This window comes from Athene noctua, chromosome 28 (genome assembly GCF_965140245.1).
Source record: "Athene noctua chromosome 28, bAthNoc1.hap1.1, whole genome shotgun sequence".
Classification (NCBI taxonomy): Eukaryota; Metazoa; Chordata; class Aves; order Strigiformes; family Strigidae; genus Athene; species Athene noctua.
The window spans coordinates 1,194,150-1,215,641 of record NC_134064.1 but is presented as its reverse complement, the minus strand read 5'-3'; the positions used below and the strand labels follow the sequence as shown (position 1 = coordinate 1,215,641).

The 21,492-nt window shown below is 59.9% G+C and overlaps 1 protein-coding gene across 6 annotated transcripts; it reads left to right on the top strand.

Annotated features, from left to right (window-relative positions):
- Positions 1-603: 603 nt before the first annotated feature.
- On the top strand, positions 604-19,990 carry TCF7L1 (transcription factor 7 like 1). Of its 6 annotated transcripts, none has more exons than XM_074928355.1 (12): positions 604-867; positions 948-1,008; positions 1,863-1,993; positions 14,521-14,604; positions 15,389-15,521; positions 16,121-16,223; positions 16,506-16,589; positions 17,045-17,176; positions 17,264-17,423; positions 17,837-17,944; positions 18,739-18,799; positions 18,837-19,990. In XM_074928355.1, the coding sequence occupies exons 1-12, from the start codon at positions 664-666 to the stop codon at positions 19,325-19,327; spliced, it is 1,752 nt and encodes a 583-aa protein (XP_074784456.1). In that variant the 5' UTR covers positions 604-663; the 3' UTR covers positions 19,328-19,990. The 6 variants fall into 6 exon arrangements, with proteins under 6 accessions (XP_074784456.1, XP_074784457.1, XP_074784455.1 ...); XM_074928356.1 differs by having other exon boundaries at positions 18,739-18,803; positions 18,844-19,990; XM_074928354.1 differs by having other exon boundaries at positions 17,033-17,176; positions 18,873-19,990.
- Positions 19,991-21,492: the final 1,502 nt, after the last annotated feature.

Sequence of the window (21,492 nt, the reverse complement as noted above, 5' to 3'; positions counted from 1 at the left end):
TCCTGGATGGGATGGGGGGACCCTAGATAGGATGGGGGGACCCAGACGGGAAGGGGCACCCTAGGTGGGATGGGAGAACCTCAGATGGGGCACCCTGGATGGGGTAGAGGAACCCTGGATGGAATGGGGGGACCCTGGGCAGGATGGAGAGAACACAGATGGGATGGGGAGACCTGGGATGGGGTGGGGTGGGATGAGGATGGGAAGACTCTGAGTGGGATGGGGAGACCCTGGATGGGATGAGGGGACCCTGACGGGATGGGGGGACCCGGACGGGATGTGGAGGGACCCTGGATGGGATGGGGAGACCGTGAGTGGGATGGGGAGACCCTGGACTGGATGAGGGGAACACAGATGGGATGGGGAGACCGTGAGTGCGGTGGGGGCCCCGGACGTGCCGGGACGTGGCGGGGACACGCCGTCGGTTGTCGCTCCGTGGGCAGCGGGCTCGTTCCGCTCCGAGCGGGGCCGGGCCGGGCCGGTCGGCGGAGCCGGTGGCGGGCGGCGGGGCGGTGCGAGCGCCCTGCCCTGCCCCGCGGTGTCGGTTTGCAGCCGGGCTCCTCCTCCCCCCGCCGCCCCGCGCATTCCCGACCCTCCCGGGCGGCGGCGGCGGCGGCGGGGGCCCGGCGGTGCCGGAGCGGGCGGCGGGGCCGGACCCCCACCATGCCGCAGCTGGAACCGGCGGGGGGGGACGACCTGGGGGCCCCCGACGAGCTCATCGCCTTCCAGGACGAGGGCGAGGAGCAGGACAAGGGCGCGGGGCGCGGCTCGGCCCACGGGGACCTGGACGAGCTCAAGTCCTCCCTGGTCAGCGAGACCGAGAACCGCGGCACCGGCACCGGCACCGGCACCGGCTCCGACTCCGAGGTGAGCCCGGGGGGTGGCGGAGGGGCGGCGGGGGGGGAGGCGACCCCCGCCCGGCCCCGCTCACCGCCCTCTCCCCGCAGGCGGAGCGGCCCCCGCAGCCCCGGGAAAGTTTCCAGAAGCCGCGGGACTATTTGGCAGAAGGTACCGGCTCCGCTCCCGCTCCCGGTCCCGGTCCCCCGCCCCTCCCCGCTCCCGGTCCCCCCCCGGCCCGGTCCCCGCCGCATCCCCTCGGGACCATCCGACACTTCGCAACTTCTTTGTTTCCGCCCCCGGCTGCGGGCGGGGACCCCCCCTCCCCGCCCCGTGTCCTCCCCCCACGGAGGAGCCGGTCCCGACCTCCCCCCCGCGGGGAGTCTGGCCCCTATCGGCCCCAGGTCCCGCCCCCCCGCTCGGTAACCGGCCCCGGGCTCTTCCCCATGGATGGACCGGTGCCGCCCCCCCCCCCTCGGAGGAACGGGGCTCGGGACCCCCCCCGCAGCTGGGGCCTTTCCGGGACTGGCCAGCACCGGGACCCCCCCCCCGCCCCGCCTCGGAGGAACCGGCCCCCGGGGCCCCCCATGCAGCCAGGATCCCCGCCCCCGAGGGGCGACCAGTCCCGGGACCCCCGCTTCTGCCAGCCCAGCCTACCCCCCCTCTGCAACCGGGACCCCCCTCCCGCGATGACCACGCCACCCCCCCGTAGCCAGGGCCCTCCCCCAGAAGAACGAGGGACTTGGGCACCCCCAGAGGGAGCTACCCGGGCCCCCCACAAGTGGGGGTGGTCAGACCCATACACCCCCCCCCCCGCCCCACCTCTGCAACCGGGACCCCCCCCCGGAGGAACGAACGCTGGGACCCCCCCTCCCATGGGGACCGCGCCCCCCCCCCCCCCCTCCAGGGACTTGGGCACCCCCAGAGGGTCCTACTCATGATCCCCTCCATGGGAACACCACCCCCCCTCTGTGGGTGTATCCCACCGCCTCCTGACCCCCCCCCCCCTCTTTCTTCTCCCCCAGTGGTCAGACGACAACAAGATGGGGGTTTTTTTAAGGGCCCCCCGTACCCCGGTTACCCCTTCCTGATGCTCCCCGAGCTGGGCAGCCCCTACCTCGCCAACGGAGCCCTCTCCCCCGGCGGCGCCCGCACCGTAAGTGATCCCCGAGCCCCCCCCGCCCCCTTTTGAGGATGCTCAGACCCCCCTGCGGGTTTGGCCAAACCCCACACCCTGTCCCGAAAGCAACTGCCTGGTGCTAAAAAAAAAAAAGGGGGGGGGGGGGGGGAAGGGAAGAAATTGGGTTTATTCCCTTTATTCATTTTTTCCCTTCCAAGGGGGGTGCGCTCCGGGGGGGTTGGGGAGTTTGGGGGGGTCTCGCTCTGTGCACCGGCCCCGAAACCTGACCCTGCGCTGCGCGGCTTTTCTCATTTAAAAGGGCTCCTTCGACTTTTTAAAGCTCTTAATGGGCTGACATTGTCTGTCCCTCCTTTGGCGTTTAGAAAACTGATTAAGCAAATTGAGCGAGCATTACATGGGGGGGGGGGAGGGGGGGCGCCAAGGACAGCGGGATTGACACCCCCCCCCCAACCTCAACAGCGTCGGGTCTACACCCAAACCATCCCAAACACAAACCTATTTTAGAAATATAAACTTATTTTAGAAATATAACCTACTCCATACACAGCCCTTACCTGCCTCAGTTTCCCCTCCCCGTACCCCTGATGGCATCCTGGGGGGGTTGTGTCCCCCCCTCGGCAGGGATGCGGTGCCCGCCCGTGGTACCCGCTGCATCCCGGGCTGGAGCATCGTGCCACGCTCCTGTTTTTCTGGGTGTTATTTCTCTCGTTTTTCTGGGTGTTATTTCTCTCGTTTTTCTGGGTGTTATTTCTCCATTTTTCTGGGTGTTATTTCCCTCTCCGGAGCCGCGGTGGTGACACCTGATGGTTTTAAGCACGCTATTTCCCCGGGCTCTGTAGGAAGCCACGTTACCATATGGAATATATATAGGATGGCAAAAGTTGATGCAACTAAAATGGTTTAAAATCCCTGGTGTGGGTTTGCCGGCCGGGATCCTGCTGTCTAGTGGCGTCGCGGGGAGAATTTTCTATTTTTTGGAGGTTTTGCTTTATTGAAGCAACTGGTTTGAATGGCCTTCGAGCGCGAATCCTGCGCTGGGGAGGGCGGGGGGGCCTGGCTGGCCGGTGGATTACATAAATATCCCCATGTTTGGCCGGCAGCCGGGTGCCGGATAAAGGTTATATTCCCAATTTGTCACTTTTGGTATTACTACATTTTGGAGATGATGCACAACTGGCCACGATCCCAAATACCGGCAAGGAATAAGGAATAATTAAAAGGGACTGGGGTTGGGATTGGTAGAAAACAGCCACTAATGATGATTTAATGAATCCCAGAAAGGGGGATTAATTAAGAGGGGCTGGGAAAGAAGCTGATGTTGCATCCTGGTTTTGGACCTGGGTCTGGTGTCGAGCCTGGAGAAGGGCTGTAGGGATGAGTGGGGATGGGAAAACCCCGGATTGGGGCTGAATCCCGCCGGATCGGGACGTTTCTGTGCAGAGCTGAGCCCGCGGCGCCAAGCGAGCGAGGGGCGTTGTGGTGGGGGCAAACTTGGGGCGCTGGGAGGATTTTGCGGGTGCACATCATGTCTTGATGCAAACGTGAGGGCTCTTGGAGCCGAATTGTGCTGCGCCGCCTGGGGCAGGGTGAGGCTTCGCCGTATCCTGTGGCCACTCGTGCAATGAAAGCGTCTGAGCTCTGCGCCAGTCAGCAAACCCTCCCCACTTTCCACAAGCTCCCACGGGAGCAGCGGCACAGGGATCCCCTGGATCCCGGGACAGCATCATGCCAGCCATCCCAGACGTGGTCCGGCCCGGCCCAGCATCCCCACACAGCAGCATCACCCGAGGGCACCGAGCCCTGCACCAACAAATCCGCCACCCGCCTTCATCCCGGGAGGCTTTGAGGCAAGACCCAACACGTGAAGCGCAGAGGTGGTAGGAGGCAGGAGGCCACCGAGCAGCCCTAGGAGAGTTTTTTTTTCCTGTCTCCTTCTTTTTTTTTTCCCCCCATCCATCGGGGAAACGAGCTGATCCACAGGATCTGGCCATCCTGGTGGCTGTGGCATCCTCGCTGCCCCGCAGCCGGGGTGCTGCCGACTGAACTGTTTGACTCTGCCACGTGAAAAAGGAAGATCTGGGGGAAAAAAAACAAACAAACAAAACCCAAATAATTTCTGTGCTTGGGAGATGCTCTGAGGAGGCAGCTGCGTGAGCAAAGGACGCAGGGGATGGATGTGTCCACGGATGCAAGTGTTGGATCCAGCAGCAGTGGAACCACTGGAGGATTTTTTTTTTTGGAGTAACAGGCAGGCAAGCCGGTGTTCTCACATCTCCGCTCCAAAATATTTAGAAATCTGGAAAACATTGAAAAATCTGGAAACATGATGCCTTCGCACACCCCAAACCGGGTGAATTGCCTCCATCCCCATGCAAACCCGATGGGCGCTGAAGTGAAGGGGTGCTCGTGCCCTTTATCCAGGTTAATTCACTTTGCTCCAATATTGCCTGTGTTGTTTCCAAACGGGACCCTGAAATTTGGGGTGTCCCCTTTAGTATCATTTTCCTGGAGATTCCTGGCAGGGGTATTTTTTCTGGTTCCTCTAAGTCAGGGGAGGAATTTGGCAGGGTCTGAGGGTGGCATTGCTGTTCAGAGCAGTGTTTTAGCCTGGCTTTCCTCACGGTTACACCAAGAACGGGAACTGGGGACCCCTCAGGCTGGGTTTGGCTCCCTGGGATCATCGGAGCTGCGATTCCCCAAAATAGGAAGGTACCCGAGGTGGGATGGAAGGGAAAAGCTCTGGGCACACACCGGCACCACGAGCTGGATGGAATCAAACCCGTGTTGCTGTCACGCTGTATCCATCCTGTCGGGATCATTTGGAGCCGGCGTCTTTTATCCCAAGCTTAGAAAAAGCTGGATCCGTACTGGGGCAAAACTGCACCCCAGGATCCTCCTCCGCTCCCTGGCTCAGGGAGGGGGAGGGAGGGAAATCAGCCGCTCAGCATCCCCAAACCAGGCACGGCACCGCCGGGGAGGCGAAGGCGAGACCGTGCGTTGGCGGATAAAAAAAGCCTTGCAGGGGTTGTCATTATTCCCCCCCCCCCCCCAAAAAAAAAAACAGTTTAACCCCAGGAATTCAAGTCTGGAGGTGAGTATTTAAATAAACCCAAGCCTTCCTCAGGCGTGGAAATTCAGCCGAGGCACCCAAACAGCTCCCCGCGCCATGAAACGATGCCGCGCCAGTGTAATTAATGCACGCCAGTGTAATTAATGCACATTGGCGGGTTGTGGTCCCAAAATAAATGAGAAAAAAAGCACATAACCTGGACTTGTTTCGGCTTTTTTTCCCCCGTTCCTGAGATGAGCTCGCGATCCCCACGCGGGCTGCAATACAGAGGCATATCTGTCTGCGAAAGAAAATATATCCTCTTAAACACGCGGCTGCCAAGAAAAATGATTAAAATACAGATTTTTGGCAAGAAAGAGGGTTGCTCCGAAAACCGGGCGGGTCTTGCCGGAGGCTCCGGCGGCAGCTCTGGCTGAGCGGGGAGGGTTTTGGCGCACGCTCGTTGGGATGTGGGATGGAGGTGTTGGGACAGGGGGGGAACACGGGACTTTTTTTGGCTGCGGGGGCTCGCTCAGCGCTCGGCATCCTTTAACCATGGTGGTTCGTCCTTCACCAGTTGAGTTCCGGGCACCTCCTTGGGATTTGCTGGTTTAATTGGGATTTCCCCCCCCCCCCCCCCCCCCCCTCCAGCAGCACAGGCTTCCTTCTCCACCTGGAAAATATTAAGGGGAAAAAAAGTTTTTTTCGCACTTTTTGGCTTCTTCATGTCGCCCCATGCAGCTGCCGGACTGATCACATCCCTCCGGCAGTGAACCCTTCCCGTGCCTCAGTTTCCCCGCTCCGAAGTGCTCCTGCCTGTTGAGCCTTTGCACACAATGGGCCCTTTATGTTTCCTCCTTAATTATGCTATTCGGCTAATTACCCTGGATTTTTTTTTTTGGAGGGGGGGGCTAAATGAGACCTACAGGAGGTTTCCACTTACCCCCCCCCAACTTCTCCCTCCTCTCTCCCTTTTCCAACACGATTCCCAAATTAAAGCAATGAAGTAAGTGCTCGGGGCGACTCTCATAAGACCTGGTTTTGTTAAGCGGACTTAACGCGCATTCATCATCTTTCTGGTATTCTGAGCAGCTGCTTTTCATTAGTTTTTCTTCCTTGAAGTCGCTGGCGGGAGCGGGGGAAAGAGGAACCCGGAGAGAAGTGCCCAGAGCATCCTAGCCGGAGGAAGAGGAGGGTTAAAGGCGGGGGGGGGGGTTGAGCTTGCGCCGTGTCCCATCTCTCCGTGTCCGTATTGGGGTTTGAGGGTGTTTTGGGGGGAGAGGGGGTGGTTTGGGGTGTGATGGGCTGGGTACTCTGAGGAGGAGGAGGAAGGGGTGATGGTGGTGTGTGGCTTCACGGCTTGTTTCTTTTCCGGGGTGTTTTTTGGCAGTGATGTGGCCCTGTGCGTGCCCCCTGGGAATCCCTGAGCCATGGGAATCCTGCCCGGAGCCATGGCAGAGGGCAGGGGAGGTCAGCGGGCTCTGACGCCGGCTGAGCCGGTGTCCCGTGGGTGCTGCCAGGGCGGTACAGGATCCCCTCGGTGCTCTCCGAGCCTGGGTGCGATGTCAGCTGGTGGGATGCAGGGATGCATCTCCAGAGGTGTCAGCCCCCAAAACCATGGGGTTTGTGGCCGGCAGGGGCACAGTTCAGTGACAGGACCCTCTTCACCCCAAATTTCCACATCAGTGTAGCTTCGAGTGACTTTTTCAATCATCCGCACACCTTGGATGGGATCTTTAACTTTTAACACATGCGCAAGTCCATTAAAAACACCTTCCCTGACTGGACGTGGCGTGTCGTATCCCCAAGGATGCTCTGGGGGGGCTTCGGAGCCTGTGGGATTTTTTTTTGCCGGGGCGGGGATGAGCCCTTTGCACCCGCTGGGATTCCCCTGACGCGGATGCAGCCGCCGCCTGAATGCGGGATGAATGGAGCCATTCAGCGTGATGGACGGGAGCTGAAAGCTGCAGACAAAAGCCTCGGGGCAGCGGGGAAAACTTGTTGCCGCCAGGTTTGGGGGAGCGGGGAGGGAACCGCTGGCCGTCGGGGGTCCCGGCTTGTGCCGATCTGGTCTTGCTTGGTGCCTGGGTGCATGCAGGAGGGATGCTCGGGGCGTCCACACGTGTGGGATGCTCGGGGCACCCATGGGTGAGGGATGCTCGGGGCATCCCCCTGCCGAGGTCGCTTTGAGATGAGGCTGCGCCTCGTGGGCTGCCTCTGCCGGCGTTCTGGCGATGCTCCAGCCCCTGCGAGCCTCGTCCCGCTTCCTTCCATCCCTCCCATCCCGCCTTCCCTATCACCACCTTCCTCCGCGGAGCCGCGGCCGGGGCCAAGCTGTTTAGCAGATGCCAGGCGGCGCCCCCGGTGCGGCAGCACGGGGATCTGTGGCTCGAGATAAGGTCGGCTTTAAGTGCCACCTCTCTGAGCTCAGCCCAAATGGTTTTTTTGGGGGGTTTATTTTTCCGTTCCCAGCCACTCTTTATGGTTTCTCATCCCGGTGTTGTCGGCATTTCCCACCCGGTTTGTGCCAGGGTACGCGTGCTGCTGGCTGATGGATTTGGGTTGCATCACGGGAATGGTCAAGCATCCTTCACCCAGGGGTGTCAAACACCCAGTGATGCGCCTGTTGCTGCCCCAAAATCGGTGTCCCCACCTGGGATGGCCTTTGCCTGACCTCTGTCACCCTAGAAATGCCAGGAGGGGACAATGTGAGCTGCGGGGACAACCCAAGACAGAGCATCACACGCCCCCCCCCCCCTCCCCCATATTGCCTCTTTGCAGCCCTTTAAAAACCCCAAACCCCAATGGGAAAAGAAGTAACCCCACCAGGAATTTTGGGGGTTCTCCTTGGTGAGATGCGGGGATGTAGGAGACCCCCCAAAGGGTCTCGTCCCTGCTGGAAACCGCCATCCCAGCATTCATGGCTAACATCTGGAGGACATTATTTGGCTGGGAAGCAGCTCAGAGGGGAGCGGGGCGGGGAGCAGGGGGGGTGAGGATTTACGGCTTGTTTCTTGGGCTGTAAATCCCAGCTGTAATTGGGATTTCTCCCTCCCTAATTATCCCCAGGGAAGCGGAACGCTGCAGCTCCCCGTGCGGGGATGTGGGACGGGCGATGGGTCGTGTGGGGCTGGGATGCTCTTGTTTCCCCCCTTTTTTTTTGACTTTAAGGTGATTTATTTGAGCTCGAGGGACACCCAACACCCGGCACAGGAAAGCGAGAAACGGGGTCCCCTCTTCCCATTTCTCTCCGGCCCCTCCCCTGCCTTCACTGCCAGCTCCAAGGGGACGAAAGTGCCCGTGGCTCCTGGACTTGCCCCCGCGCTTCCCTTCAGCCGCTAAGTGGGATTCAGGTTCCACGGCCCCTGACTGCCTTCGAGAAGGAGCTTTTCACCTTCGTCCTCCCCCTTCTCCACTCTTTTTCACCTTTTCCCCCCTTTCTTGCCCTTTTCTCCCCCTTTCTCCTCCTTTTCCCTCCCCTTCCCCACCTTTGCACCTTTCTCCCCATTTCCCTCCATTTTCCTCCCCTTTCCCCCCTTCCCCACCTTTGCTCCCCTTTCCATCCCTAACCCTCCTTTCTCCCCCTTTTCCCGTTCCCCTTTTCCCCCCTCCCTTTCTCCCCTCTCCCCCCCCCTTCCCCCTCATTTTTGGGGCTCACCACCTGCAGCTCCACTCCCCACATCTCACTTTGCACCAAAAACCCCTTCACAGCATCCCCAGATTTGCAGTCCCAGGGACCTCCTGCTGGGGAAGATTTGGGGGATTTCCAGCTTTTTTTTTACTCCCAGACACAGAGTTTTATCAAATCAGACAATGCATCAAGCCTAGAAAACCCATTTGTTTCAAATATCGCATCTCTCTTTGACCCTCGGAGCTATCAGAAGCAAAATTTGGCCGGTTTTATCCCAAACGAGACAGTGGTACTGCTCAGCGCCAGGACCTTGGGATGCTACAGGACTGGAGCATCCAAGACCCAGACAAAGATTTTTGGGGCTCCATTAATCATCCCACAAAACTCCATTTTCCACCTCATGCTTGGCCTTTCCCTTCTCCCCCTGCAAGGTTTTGGGATGTATTTTGGGGAAAAAGGGCTGGAGCGGAGGCGGGAGGGGGAAGGGCGAGCTGTCAGTTATCCCGCAGCTGTGTAAACAGGCTGGGAGTGAGGAGGGCTGGGGGGGATCGGCGGGGGCTGCGGTGGGGCCGTGTTCAGGCTCGCCAAGCCCAGAGGCTTTTCAAAGCCCCGGGAATTCCGGCTGGAAAAGGAGATGGCAGGGGGATGTGTGATTTGGGGTCACTGTCCCCCCACCGCCCGCCCCCGGCTGCTCCCAGGGATGGAGGGGGGGTGGGAGGGATGGACGCGGGGGATGTGCCAGCGGGATGCTTCCCCAGCTGCTTCCCAGCTCGCCGGGGGGTGGTTTGGGATGGGGATGAAGTGGCCAGGTGCCGGCATTGCCTGGATCTTCTCTGCAGTGCTGGTGGTTCCTGCAGGGTTGTCTCCGGGCTGGAGCAGGCGCAGGCGAAGGGAAAAGCCAGCGTGGAGGCCTCTCCCCCGTGGCACCTGCGGGTGGGGTTTTACCCAGAAAAATGGCAGCTCGGGTCCCAAACGGACCTTTTCTCTCCTAAAATGAGAGGCTGGTGGCCGCCAGGCCCAGCGGAGAGGAGCCTGCTGTGACCCTGTGCCACTTCGGTGGGACGCGCAACGTCAGGATGTTGGGATGCGCGACACTGGGATGTCGGGATGCACAATGTCGGGGTGCGCAACATCGGATGCGCAGTGTTGGGATGTTGGGACATACAACGTCGGGATGTTGGGATGCGCAACACTGGGGCTTTGGGATGTGCAATGTCGGGATGCGCAACGTCAGGATGTCGGGATGTGCAATGTTAGGATGCGCAACGTGATGTGCAACGTCCGGACGTTGTGATGGGCCACATTGGGATGTGCAATGTCGGGATGCACAGTGTTGGGATACGCAACACTGGGATGTTGGGATGCACAACGTTGGGACACGCAACGTCGGGATGTTGGTGTGTGCAGCATCAGGATGCGCGATGTTGGGACGCAATGTTGGGATGTGGGGACGTGCAACATTGGGATGTTGGGTGTGCAGTGTCGGGATGCGCAACGTCAGGATGTTGGGATGCACAACTTTGGGATGTGCAACGTCGGGAGGACGAGCAGTGCCTGGAGATGGGACACCAGGATGAGCAACACCAGGATATGCAGTGGGAGACACAATGCCAGGACATGCAACACGGGACGTGCGATGCCAATGGAACAGCAGGACTTGAGATGCTTTGAAATGCAACACCAAGACACACAACGCCGGGATATGCAGCGCTGGGGTGTGCAACACCAAGACACACAACACCGGGATATGCGACACCAGGACATGCAACAGCAGGACACGCGATGCCAGGATGTGAAATTCTGGAATGTGAGACGCCAGGATGTGCAATCCGGGGCCATGAGATGCTGAGACACGTGACGCTGGGACATGTAACACCGGGACATGGAATCATCCTGGGACACGCGATGCCCGGACACACAATGCTGGGACGTACAACACGAGGACACACAACGCTGGGACATGCCACACCAGGACATGCAACAATGGGACACTTAATGCCAGGCCCTGTGACGCTGGGACATGCAGTGCCAGCCCTGCTGCCAGCCAGACCTTTTCCAGCAGCGCTTTTCCTCCTTCCCGGGGAAAATGTCTCAGCTGGGATCGAGCCCGCGTGCAGAAGAGAAGAGGAAATCCGCTCATTAAAGCCCCTAATTGGGCATTAGGGGATCCCACGGCGTTTGCGCCTCCTCCCCGAGCGTGGAGGCGAAATGCTGCCACTGCCGCGGTGCAGCACGACCCCCCCCTCGGCACGCTGGCTCCCGGCAGGCCGCCACCGCCACCCCTTCCGCCGGCTGCTGAGGCCACGAGGTGGCCGCCGGTGGGGGCTCACCCCTCCCCGGGGAGGGGACAGACAGACAGACAGGAGACTTCATTGTGGTCCTACAGCTCTGGCAGGGAAGGGGTTAACTCCCTGCTTTTAATTGTGGGGTGGCTGGTAACGAGGAACCAGAACTTGCTCTAATCTCTCTGGAATGTGACTGATTTTCAACTATTTTCTTCTTTTTTTTTTTTTTTTTAAATAGCTCCAATCTGCCGCTCGCGCGCGGTTCCTGCACGTGGTGGTACAGTGGGAGCTGTGTCCAGGCAGGGGCCAAGGGGAAGGCGGGAGGAGGGGGGGGGCCTTCATTTTTCCACATTACCACTGAACCGTTCGCCAGCTCCCCCCCTCTTTGTATATTTTGAAAGGGTCCCCCCCTTCCTCTCCCCTCCCCGGCCTCCTGAAACGGCTTCAAAATGAGAAGCAGCCTTTTATATACCCGGCCTTTCCCCAGCCGCCGTCCCCCAGCGGCTTCTCCGCTTACAGAATAGACGAGAAAGCCCCCTTTGTGATGGGGGCAGCGGGCAGGGGACGGCGAGGCGGAGCCGAAGGCGCCCGTCAGGGATTCAGGGGGCATCTCCTGCCTCACCCTGGCATGGCCCCGGGGCTGCCGGGCGACCATGTGTGTCGTCCCAGCAGGGCTGTGCTCGGGGCATCTCGTGTCTTGGACTGACACAGTTGTGGGGATCTCGGGGTGTCCCATGTGTCACCCTGGTGTGGCTGCAGGGATGCTCTGCACACCTTGTGTGTCACCCTGGGTATGGTCATGGGGGTGTTGGGACACCTTGTGTGTCACCCAAGCACAGCTGTGGGGATGCCCAGGGCATCACATGCACTGTCATGGAGATGTTGGGACAGCTCGTGCATGGCCCCAGTACAGCCGTGGGGATGCTCAAGGGCACGGTAACGTGTCACGGTGGGATAGCTGTGCGGACGTTGGAGCACCTTGTTTGTGGTTGCAGTGCAGCTATTGGGACGTTGGGGCATCCCGTGCATCACCCCGGCATGGCCACGGGGACATTGGAGCACCTTGTACGTCGCCCTGGCATGGCCATGGGGATGTTGGGGCACCTCGTACCTCATTCCAGCACAGCCACAGGGATGTTGGGGCACCTTGTACATCACCCTGACACAGCCATGGGGATGTCGGGACACCTTGTACCTTGTCCCAGCATGGCCACGGGGATGTTGGGGCACCTTGTTGCCCTGGCATAGCCACAGAGACGTTTGGGCACCTTGTATATCCCCCTGGGACGGCCATGGGGACGTTGGGGCACCTTGTATGTCACCCCAGCACAGCCACAGGGATGTCAGGGCACCTTGTCACCCTGGCACGGCCACGGGGATGTTTGGGCACCTTGTATGTCACCCTGGCATGGCCACGGGGATGTTGGGGCACCTCACGCGTTTTCCCCCCGCCCCAGACGCAGATGCTGCCACAGCCTGTCCCGAGAGCATCCCTCGCCCAAACCCTCTCCCCCTCCACGCCACGCTGCAGCTTCGGTGGCACGTGGGGCAGCAGCAGCAGCGCTCGTCTCCTTGGAACCAGCCCGGAGTTGTACGGCAGCCAGAGCCCGGGGCTTCCCCGCCGCAGGCCGGCAGCTTTGATCAACCCAGATTTGGAGGACGCATCAAAGCCAGCGCTTCAGGAAAACGGCTCCTCCTGTAGCGGGGAGCGCGGGGTGTGCGGCAGGTCACGGCCGAGCCTGCGCGGGTCACGGGGCCACTCGCATACCAAGCGTGCCCCGAGCGCGCGCGGAGCCCTGGCTCCCTGCCTCCTCCCCAACCGGCCTTCCGAGGAGCAGCCAAGGGCTGCGGCTGCTTATGGGCCCACGGGCACCCATGGGTCTGTCCTGCTGCTGTTGTCCCAGCAGTGCCAAAAATCTCCCCCTAAAATCTCTAAAATCTCAGGCGGTGAAGCGGGTTTTGGGGAGGATCCCCTGTGCCAGCAGCTGCGGGAATGGCCGGGCCATGGGAAATCCTCGTCTGGGGCTTCGCTGGAACCGCGCTGCGGGCGGTGGGATTCCTGCGGTGCCTCCGCGGCGGTGGCGGTGCCAGGGGCGTGGGGTGGCCCTAGTTTGCAGCAAGATTGTCGCCGTGGCTCCTGGGCTCCCAGTGTGTCCTAGTATGCAGCGTCATGTCTTTGCTGGGATGCGTTGGGGGGGTTGTGGCTTGCCCGGAGGTGTGGGGTGTCTGCAAGTGCCGGCTGGGATGGGGGGTGCTGGGGGGATGGTAGGAAAAGTGCTGGAGATGGAGGGGGGGGTATACTGGGGATGGAGAGATGGTGATACTGGAGATGGTGGGGTATACTGGAGATTTAAGGGGAATACTGGAGATGCAAGGGCAATGCTGGAGGTGGAGGGAGGGTAGTGGAGATGGGGATACTGGAGATGAGGAGGGATACTGGAGATGGAGGGAGGATACTGGGGATGGAGTGGGGGATACTGGAGGTGCAGGTGGAGATGCAGGAGAGGCAGAACGGATGCTGGGGGTGTGGTGGAGATGCAGGAGGGGATGGGGGGTGCAGGAGGGAATACAGGGGGGATACTGGAGATGCTGGAGACTGGGGGAAAGCAGGAGGTGATTGGGGGGGGGGATACAGGACACTTTGGGGGGCTGCAGGAGGCAATGCAAGCGAGGATGCATCTGTCCAGCCGTGGAAGAGTTAACGCTCCCCACAGCTCCTCGCTGGGTTTTCCTTCCAGCTGCTTCGGATCAGGAAGGTTTGTACGGCGGGGAAATTCCTGCACGCAGCTGCGGCCCGTCCAGGCCACATTCCCCAGCCCTGGCATCTCGCGGGACGCGCCTCCCTCCCGCCGTCTGCCGGGAAATGCCTCCGGCCCCCCTCCGCCGAAAAACACAACACAAAGCACCTTTCTTTCGGGGGCTGCTTATGTCCAGTGCCAGGGAGACAAACCCTTGTGTCGCAGCAAGGTTTAACCCAGGGAGAGGGGAAACCCCCCCCCCAAACCCCCATATTTGCCTTCCCCCACCCCTCCTTGCGATATGGGGCTGGTTTCTTGCACCCCGGCAATTTGGGGTTGGTGCCAGTGCCTCCAGGACTGGGGACAGGGAGGGCACCCCTGGCACAAAGACCATCCTGAGGCTGAGCCCCACAGGCTTGTGTGATGCTGTGTCCCAAAAAGTCTTTTTTTTGGGGTAGGGCGAGCTGGTATCGGTGCAGGCGGGCGGGGAATTGCAGGGAGGGGATGTGGGGGCTTGTGGCTTCCTGGCAAGACAGCACCATTTGGGGTAGAGATACGGGGTTTGGGACTGGGGGGTTTGCACCGTTTGGGGCAGAGGTTTGGGATTTGCATTATTTGGGATTTAGGATTTGGGGCTTGGAACCTTTTATGGGGTCCATAGGGGTGCACAGGGCTGAAAACAGTCCCATGTGCCCCCCAAACCCCTTTGCCACCAGCCCAGGGTGTCCTCCAGGGGTTGGGGTGTCCCCGGCTGAGCGTGCAGCCAGAGCTGGGGGGATGTTTTGGGGCTGGGGGGTGTTTCGGGGCTGGCGGAGGGCATGAGCCCACCTCTCCTGCAGTACCTGCAGATGAAGTGGCCACTGCTGGACGTGCCCGCTGGCGCCACACTGAAGGACAGCCGCTCACCCTCGCCTGCACACTTGGTAAGAGCAGCTGAATCCCACCACGGGGAGGAGTTTCCTAGGGGAAAACCCCACTTTGGTATTCCGTGATGTTCAGAATCCCAGAATCATTCAGGTTGGAAAAGCCCCTCGGGATCACCGAGTCCAACCCTCAGCCTGACTCTACAAAGTTCTCCCCTACCCCACATCCCCCACAGCTCATCCCAACGGCCCTGAAACCCCCCCAGGGATGGGGACTCCCCCCTCCCTGGGCAGCCTGTTCCACTCTCTGACCACTCTTGCTGGGAAACATTTTCTCCTCCTGCCCAGCCTGACCCTCCCCTGTGGCAGTTTCCAGCCGTTCCCTCTTGTCCTGTCCCTGATCCCCTGGGAGCAGAGCCCAGCCCCAGCCTCTCTGCAATGTCCTCTCAGGAGCTGCAGAGAGGGATGAGGGCTCCCCTCAGCCTCCTCCTCCTCACACTGAACACTCCCAGCTCCTTCCCTGCCTCCTCACAGGATTGATTCTCCAGCCCCTCACCAGCCTCGTTGCCCTCCTCTGCCCTCGCTCCAGCCCCTCCAGATCTCTCTCGTACTGAGGTGCCCAAAACTGGACACAACCTCCAGGTGTGGCCTCCCCAGTGCAGAGCACAGGGGGACTGTCACCTCCCTCCTTCTGCTGGTCACACTAGTGCTGATACAAGCCAGGAGGCCGTTGGCTTTCTTGGCCACCTGGGCAAGATAGTTGCTATGATGCCCATGGGGGGTTCTTTAGTGGGGGTGGCTGTTGTTTCACTCTCCTACGTGCTCTTCCCTCGCCACCCCACAGTCGAACAAGGTCCCAGTAGTGCAGCATGCCCATCACATGCACCCGCTGACGCCGCTCATCACCTACAGCAATGACCACTTCTCGCCCGGGTCACCGCCCGGCCACCTCTCGCCGGAGATTGACCCAAAGACGGGTGAGCACGAGGTGGGGGGCGCGACATCGGCTGAGCTGGGACATGTTTGGGTGAGCAAAGGGACCGTGACAGTGTCGGGGCCATGCTGGGGACAGGGTCCTCTCTGCTGGATGGTCCCGCTGCTTCCCAGATGTTTTTCACAGGCTGGTCCCTGGGGGGTGGGGAGCGGATGGAGCCAGTGGGCAGGGATGGGTCCTTGCCTGGTCACCAGCTTGGTTGGGGTGCATGGGAATCCCCCCATTATGGTTCTCTCAGCATCCGCTCCCTGTGCTCCAGGTGGGCAGATGGGTGCTGGTAGAGAAATGGGGTGATCAGAGGGAAATGGGATGCTGGGAGGGAGATGGGATGTTCGGCAGCTGATGGGATGCTCAGAGAGAGATGGGTGCTGGGAGCGAAATGGGGTAATCAGGGGGAAATGGGGTGCTGGGAGGGAAATGGAGTGCTCGGAGGAAGATATGGTGCTTGGAGGAAGATGAGGTGCTCAAAGGGAGGGTACTCGGATGAAGATAGGAAGCAGACAAGGGGCTTGGAGGCCAACAGGGTGCTTCAGAGGCCGCCATGTCCATGTTTAACACCGCTTCCCCTCCCTCCCTCGGCAGGAATCCCGCGGCCGCCGCACCCATCAGAGCTGCCCCCCTACTACCCGCTGTCGCCAGGAGCCGTGGGCCAGATCCCGCACCCGCTGGGCTGGCTCGTGCCGCAGTAAGGATGGCTTGACCCTGGGCTGGGGACTCACACCCACCTCCGTGTCCTGTGAGCCCCCCATCCCCCCGAGACCCTCCTCCTCTTCCCACTTTATCCATTTTTTCCCCTGCAAACTCAGTGGGATGCTAAGAGCTCCCGGGGGGGGGGGGGGTGGGAAGGGACGAGCTCCCCACTGCTGGAAATTTAGGGGATCATCAGGATAGAGATTGGACAGAGACCAGTCCAAGGGTCCCCATGAACTGGGGAGGGGTATTTTTTTTTGCTATTGTGTGTTTGCAGGCAAGGCCAGCCCATGTACTCCATCCCTCCCGGCGGCTTTCGGCACCCCTACCCCGCCCTCGCCATGAACGCCTCCATGTCCAGGTGGGTCTCGGCAGGGACGAGGGACCATTCTTGGGTGTCCTGGAGCTGGCAGCGGGTTTTTGGCCACTTCCCTGAGGACGATGCAGGACTCGGCCCCGCAGCGGCGTCAGCAGTGGGTGCTCCTGGAGAGACCTGCATGGGTACAACCCAGGAGGTTGTGTTGGCCTCCTCAGCCAAAAATACCCCCAGGAGGGTGCTGGATCATCCCCATGGGTGCGGGAAAAGTGCCATCCCATGGACTCAGGGTATCGCTTAAGTTGGGTCCATGTTACCATCCTGCACAAGCTGGGGCAGGATCCAATGTAAAACCAGACCCCCAGCGGGATTAAGACTGGTGGTCTCTTAACCTAGGAGGTTTTCAGGAGGGTTTGGGATGGAAACTGGGGGCTGTTGGTGCCTGTAGGGAGCTGATGAGCCCTTCCCTCTCATTTCCTCCACTGCAGTTTGATGTCCAGCCGTTTCTCCCCACACATGGTCCCGCCACCCACCCACGGGCTGCACCCCTCGGGCATCCCACACCCAACCATCGTCTCGCCCATCGTGAAGCAGGAACCCACCCAGCCCAGCATCAGCCCCGGAGGCAACTCGTGAGTGGGGGATGGGACAGGAGCTCATCCTCTGGGTGCCCTGCGTGGTGCAGAGCAGGTCCTGACCCGCCATCCCACTCATTGCAGGAAATCCCCCGTCACTGTCAAGAAGGAGGAGGAGAAGAAACCCCACATCAAGAAGCCGCTCAATGCCTTCATGTTGTACATGAAGGAGATGAGGGCCAAGGTGGTGGCCGAGTGCACGCTGAAGGAGAGTGCTGCCATCAACCAGATCCTGGGCAGACGGGTACAGACATTTCCCTTGGCATCAGTTTCACACTCACGTGCCTCCCCATTTGTGACCTTAAAATGGCTTCCAGCCCCCTTTACTCCACTTCTCCCCATGGTTTGGTCCCTTGACCTGGGGCATCGCCAGCCCTGGAGGTTTCAGAGAGATTGTGGGCACTTGGGTAGGAATGGGGTGGGGTGGGCTAGTAGCTCTGCAGCCCCAGGACAGTGTGTCCTTGGACCAGCAGTGTGGCTTTGAGGTTTCCAGCGTGGCTTTGGGGTTTCCAAGTGTGTCTTTGAGGTTTCCAGCATGGTTTTGAGGTTTCCAACATGGCTTTGGGGTTTGCAGCCTGGCTTTGGGACTTGCAGTGTGGCTCTGAGGTTTCCAGCGTGGCTCTGGAGTTTGCAGTGTGGTCTCTTCTCCCCCTGCAGTGGCACTCGCTGTCGCGGGAGGAGCAGGCGAAGTACTACGAGCTCGCACGGAAAGAGCGGCAGCTGCACTCGCAGCTCTACCCGACGTGGTCGGCACGGGACAACTATGTAAGTGTGGCCCCCCGAGCCCTGCGGCAGCGAGGAGCGGCCGGGAGGAGGCCTCCCCGCCCTGTGCGGGGTTCCCAGATGGCTCGTCTCCCAGGGGTTTGGCTGGTGGGAGGGTGCTGGCTGTGCTGTCAGTGTTTGGGGTACCAGGGGTGATGACGGTGAGTCCCTGGGGATGCTCTGCCATGGTCAGTGGCTCCTGCAGTCCCATGAGCTGCTCTGGGACACCATCAGCAGCATTTCATCCATCAGGGAGCCCCCAAGGGCTTTCCGGTGGCAGAAAGTCACATAAGCACCTCAATACGAGAGAGATCTGGAGGGGCTGGAGCGAGGGCAGAGGAGGGCAGCGAGGCTGGTGAGGGGCTGGAGAATCAATCCTGTGAGGAGGCAGGGAAGGAGCTGGGAGTGTTCAGTGTGAGGAGGAGGAGGCTGAGGGGAGCCCTCATCCCTCTCTGCAGCTCCTGACGGGACATTGCAGAGAGGCTGGGGCTGGGCTCTGCTCCCAGGGGATCAGGGACAGGACAAGAGGGAACGGCTGGAAACTGCCACAGGGGAGGGTCAGGCTGGGCAGGAGGAGAAAATGTTTCCCAGCAAGAGTGGTCAGAGAGTGGAACAGGCTGCCCAGGGAGGGGGGAGTCCCCATCCCTGGGGGGGTTTCAGGGCCGTTGGGATGAGCTGTGGGGGATGTGGGGTAGGGGAGAACTTTGTAGAGTCGGGCTGAGGGTTGGACTCGATGATCCCGAGGGGCTTTTCCAACCTGAATGATTCTGTGATAAGGGCTTGATAATATTTTCCAGGGCAAGAAAAAGAAGAGAAAGCGTGAGAAGCTGGCCCAGCAGCAAAGCCATGACACGGAGAGTGAGTATCCCCCCTGCCAGCCTCCTCCCTCCTCCAGCTTTCAGCTGCTCATGCCATCCTCCGTTGTTCCCAGGCTCCCTGGCATCCAAGAGCAAGAAGCCGTGCGTGCAGTACCTGCCGGCCGAGAAACCCTGCGACAGCCCTGCATCCTCCCACGGCAGCATGCTGGATTCGCCCGCCACGCCATCAGCTGCCCTGGCGTCCCCGGCCGCGCCAGCCCCCACCCACTCGGAACAGGCTCAGCCCCTCTCACTCACCACCAAACCGGAGGCCAGGGCTCAGCTCGCCGTGCATTCGGCCACCTTCCTCTCGGGCAAAGCTGCTGCTTCTTCTTCTTCCTCCTCTTCCTCCTCCAGCCTCGGCAGCCCGCCCTCGCTCCTCTCCAGACCCATTCCCTTCACCTCGGTGCCCTCCACGGCTCTTCTGGCCTCGCCACCATCCTTCGCGGCTGCCATCCCATCCCCGCAGGCTGCCCTGGCCGTGCTGCAAACGCAGCCCCTTTCCCTGGTCACCAAACCTGCTGACTAAGGGAAAAACTCGTCCGCCCCCTCATCCTGTCCCATCCGTCCCCTCCCTGCTGTACATTGCAGAAGCCACAATCAAGATTCAAATGCAGCCAAAACCATTATTGGTCAATATTTGACCCTTTCTGAACTCTTTTGTAAGCAGACTCTGGAGGAAGGGGCTTTCTGCTCAGAGCTGCTGCCAGCAGTCAACCTAAAGACCGTTTTTATTAAAAAAAAAGGAAAAACAAAAAAAAAAAGGAAAATAAATCCTCCACAAGCTGCCGACGATGGAAATCTCCTGCGAGCTGACCGTGGCTGTGGGCCGAGCGCCCGGCGCTGCCACAGGACCCAGCGCTCCCACACACAGGCATGCCAGCACCAAACATGGTGGGTGTTGAGCTGGGGCCAGTGCTCTGTCCCAGAGGCAAGAGCAGAAGCGTTGGCTACCGAGCCGGTGCCTCCGGATGCTCCCAGATCCTCCCGTCCTGCGGCTCTGCTCCCAGCCACAGGGATTGCCCTCGCTCCGTCCCGGCAAGGAGCCGGATCCTGCCCTGAGGATGCTGCACCGTTGGCCCTGCTCCTTCCCGTGGTTGTGCTGGGGTGGGCAGGATCCAGGGCTGAGCCCTGGGTGGGGGTTTTTTCCCCTGAAACCCTGTTATTTTTCACAAAAAGAAATAAAACTACAGCTGCAACTTTCTGCGTGAGCGTGGTCAGTGGGGGAAGCGCTCGCTTCTTGCCCGTCGCCACCTTCTCCCCCCAGCGCTTGAGCGTCACTTTGCCCCAGGGAAGCATCTCGGGATGGGGCTCTGGTCCGGCCCCAGCCTGAAAGCATCATTCACATGCCTCCACTGATGGGCACAGGGTGATTTCAGGGGGGCCATCACAAGCCTGTGATGCAGCGTGAGGTTTGCTGGAGAGATTCAGGCAGGAGGATGCGGGGGAGTAGGTAAACCAGTTCAGGGGGGTCCTGAAAAAGCCGAGGAGTGCGAGTCACGGGTGTGTATCTCACAGCCAGGAACTGCAGGATGTCCGGGGCCTGCTTCTTCCAAACTAGGAATGAAAAAACAGATTAGGATGAAAAAGCACCTGCACAAAAGCAAGCCAGGGTCACCCCATGGATTTTCAACCACTCTTAAGTTTTAGGTCAGTTCAACACTTGAGCTAATCAAGACTCTTCCGTCTCACTCTGTATTTAACAGGTAAAAAACCTATCGCAAAGTTTTCCTGTTGAAAGTCACAAAGTTGTTTTCTGTTGCAGATTTAATCCTGAGCTGTGCCTGCCCAAAGGTGATTTGTGGTGTTTCTAGTCCCATTTCATTCCCCTTTCTGAATTTCATTTCCCAGGACCCAGCCTGGCTCCTCTCTACCTGCCCCACTGCTGCACTGCGGGGACCACGGTGCCCTTGGGCTCCCAGCCCGTGGCAGTGGGCAACGTCCCAACCATCACTACCAGTGATGGACTGAGCCCTTCCCATGACTGCTGGCCCTCTGGGTCTCAGTTTGGTGGGTGCTTTTGCTCATTTGGTGGAATAAATGACACCTTTGCCTCCTGTTGTGACATTTCTCTTTCCTTTCCAGTGCTGAGCTGGTGTGAGAAGCCACTGGGGAAGTATTTTTAGCAAACTGGAGCAGCAGCAGATGTCCATCTGTGGGAAGAGGGGAAAAGGGACCATCTGGGTGTCTTGTCCTTAAGGAAAATGGTGTCCGCGTTCACCAGATGTTGTGTGAGTTGAGTCCCTGCCACGGGATGATGCTGGTGTCTGTAACCCCAGCAGGTGACAACTGGATTCAAGGATTCCTATTTCCATATTGGAGCTGGGCAGAACTACCAAAGAAGTACGGCCAAGTGATGCCCCCAGCCATGGGTGCAGACACGAGCACAGCCTCAAGCCCTTGCATGAGCACCAGGGACACGTTTGGGGCAAACGCTGGCTCCCATAACCTTGTGAGAGCTCCAGGTGACTTCTAAAAACAGTGATGGTACCTCCAGCGGGAGCACAGCTTCATCCACCCAGATGAGGATCATCTTCTGGACTGGAAGCGGCAGCTTAAATTCACAGCTCAGAGCATCCCAGCTGGGTGGTGGCTCCCAAAATCATTGCTCTAAGTGGTCCTGGCTAGTGGAGAGCCTCGAGCAGCAAGAGGAGCCTGCAGCAGACCCAGCTTCTTGGTGGCCACCATTAAAGC

Bases quoted from the DNA above. Each gene is read 5' to 3' on its own strand.
- TCF7L1 (XM_074928352.1), top strand. From the start codon at position 664: ATGCCGCAGCTGGAACCGGCGGGGGGGGACGACCTGGGGGCCCCCGAC. The intron at 1,994-14,520 runs GTAAGTGATCCC...CCTCTCCTGCAG, and splicing joins CCCCCGGCGGCGCCCGCACC to TACCTGCAGATGAAGTGGCC. The intron at 18,800-18,836 runs GTGAGTATCCCC...TCCCTCCTCCAG, and splicing joins GCAAAGCCATGACACGGAGA to CTTTCAGCTGCTCATGCCAT.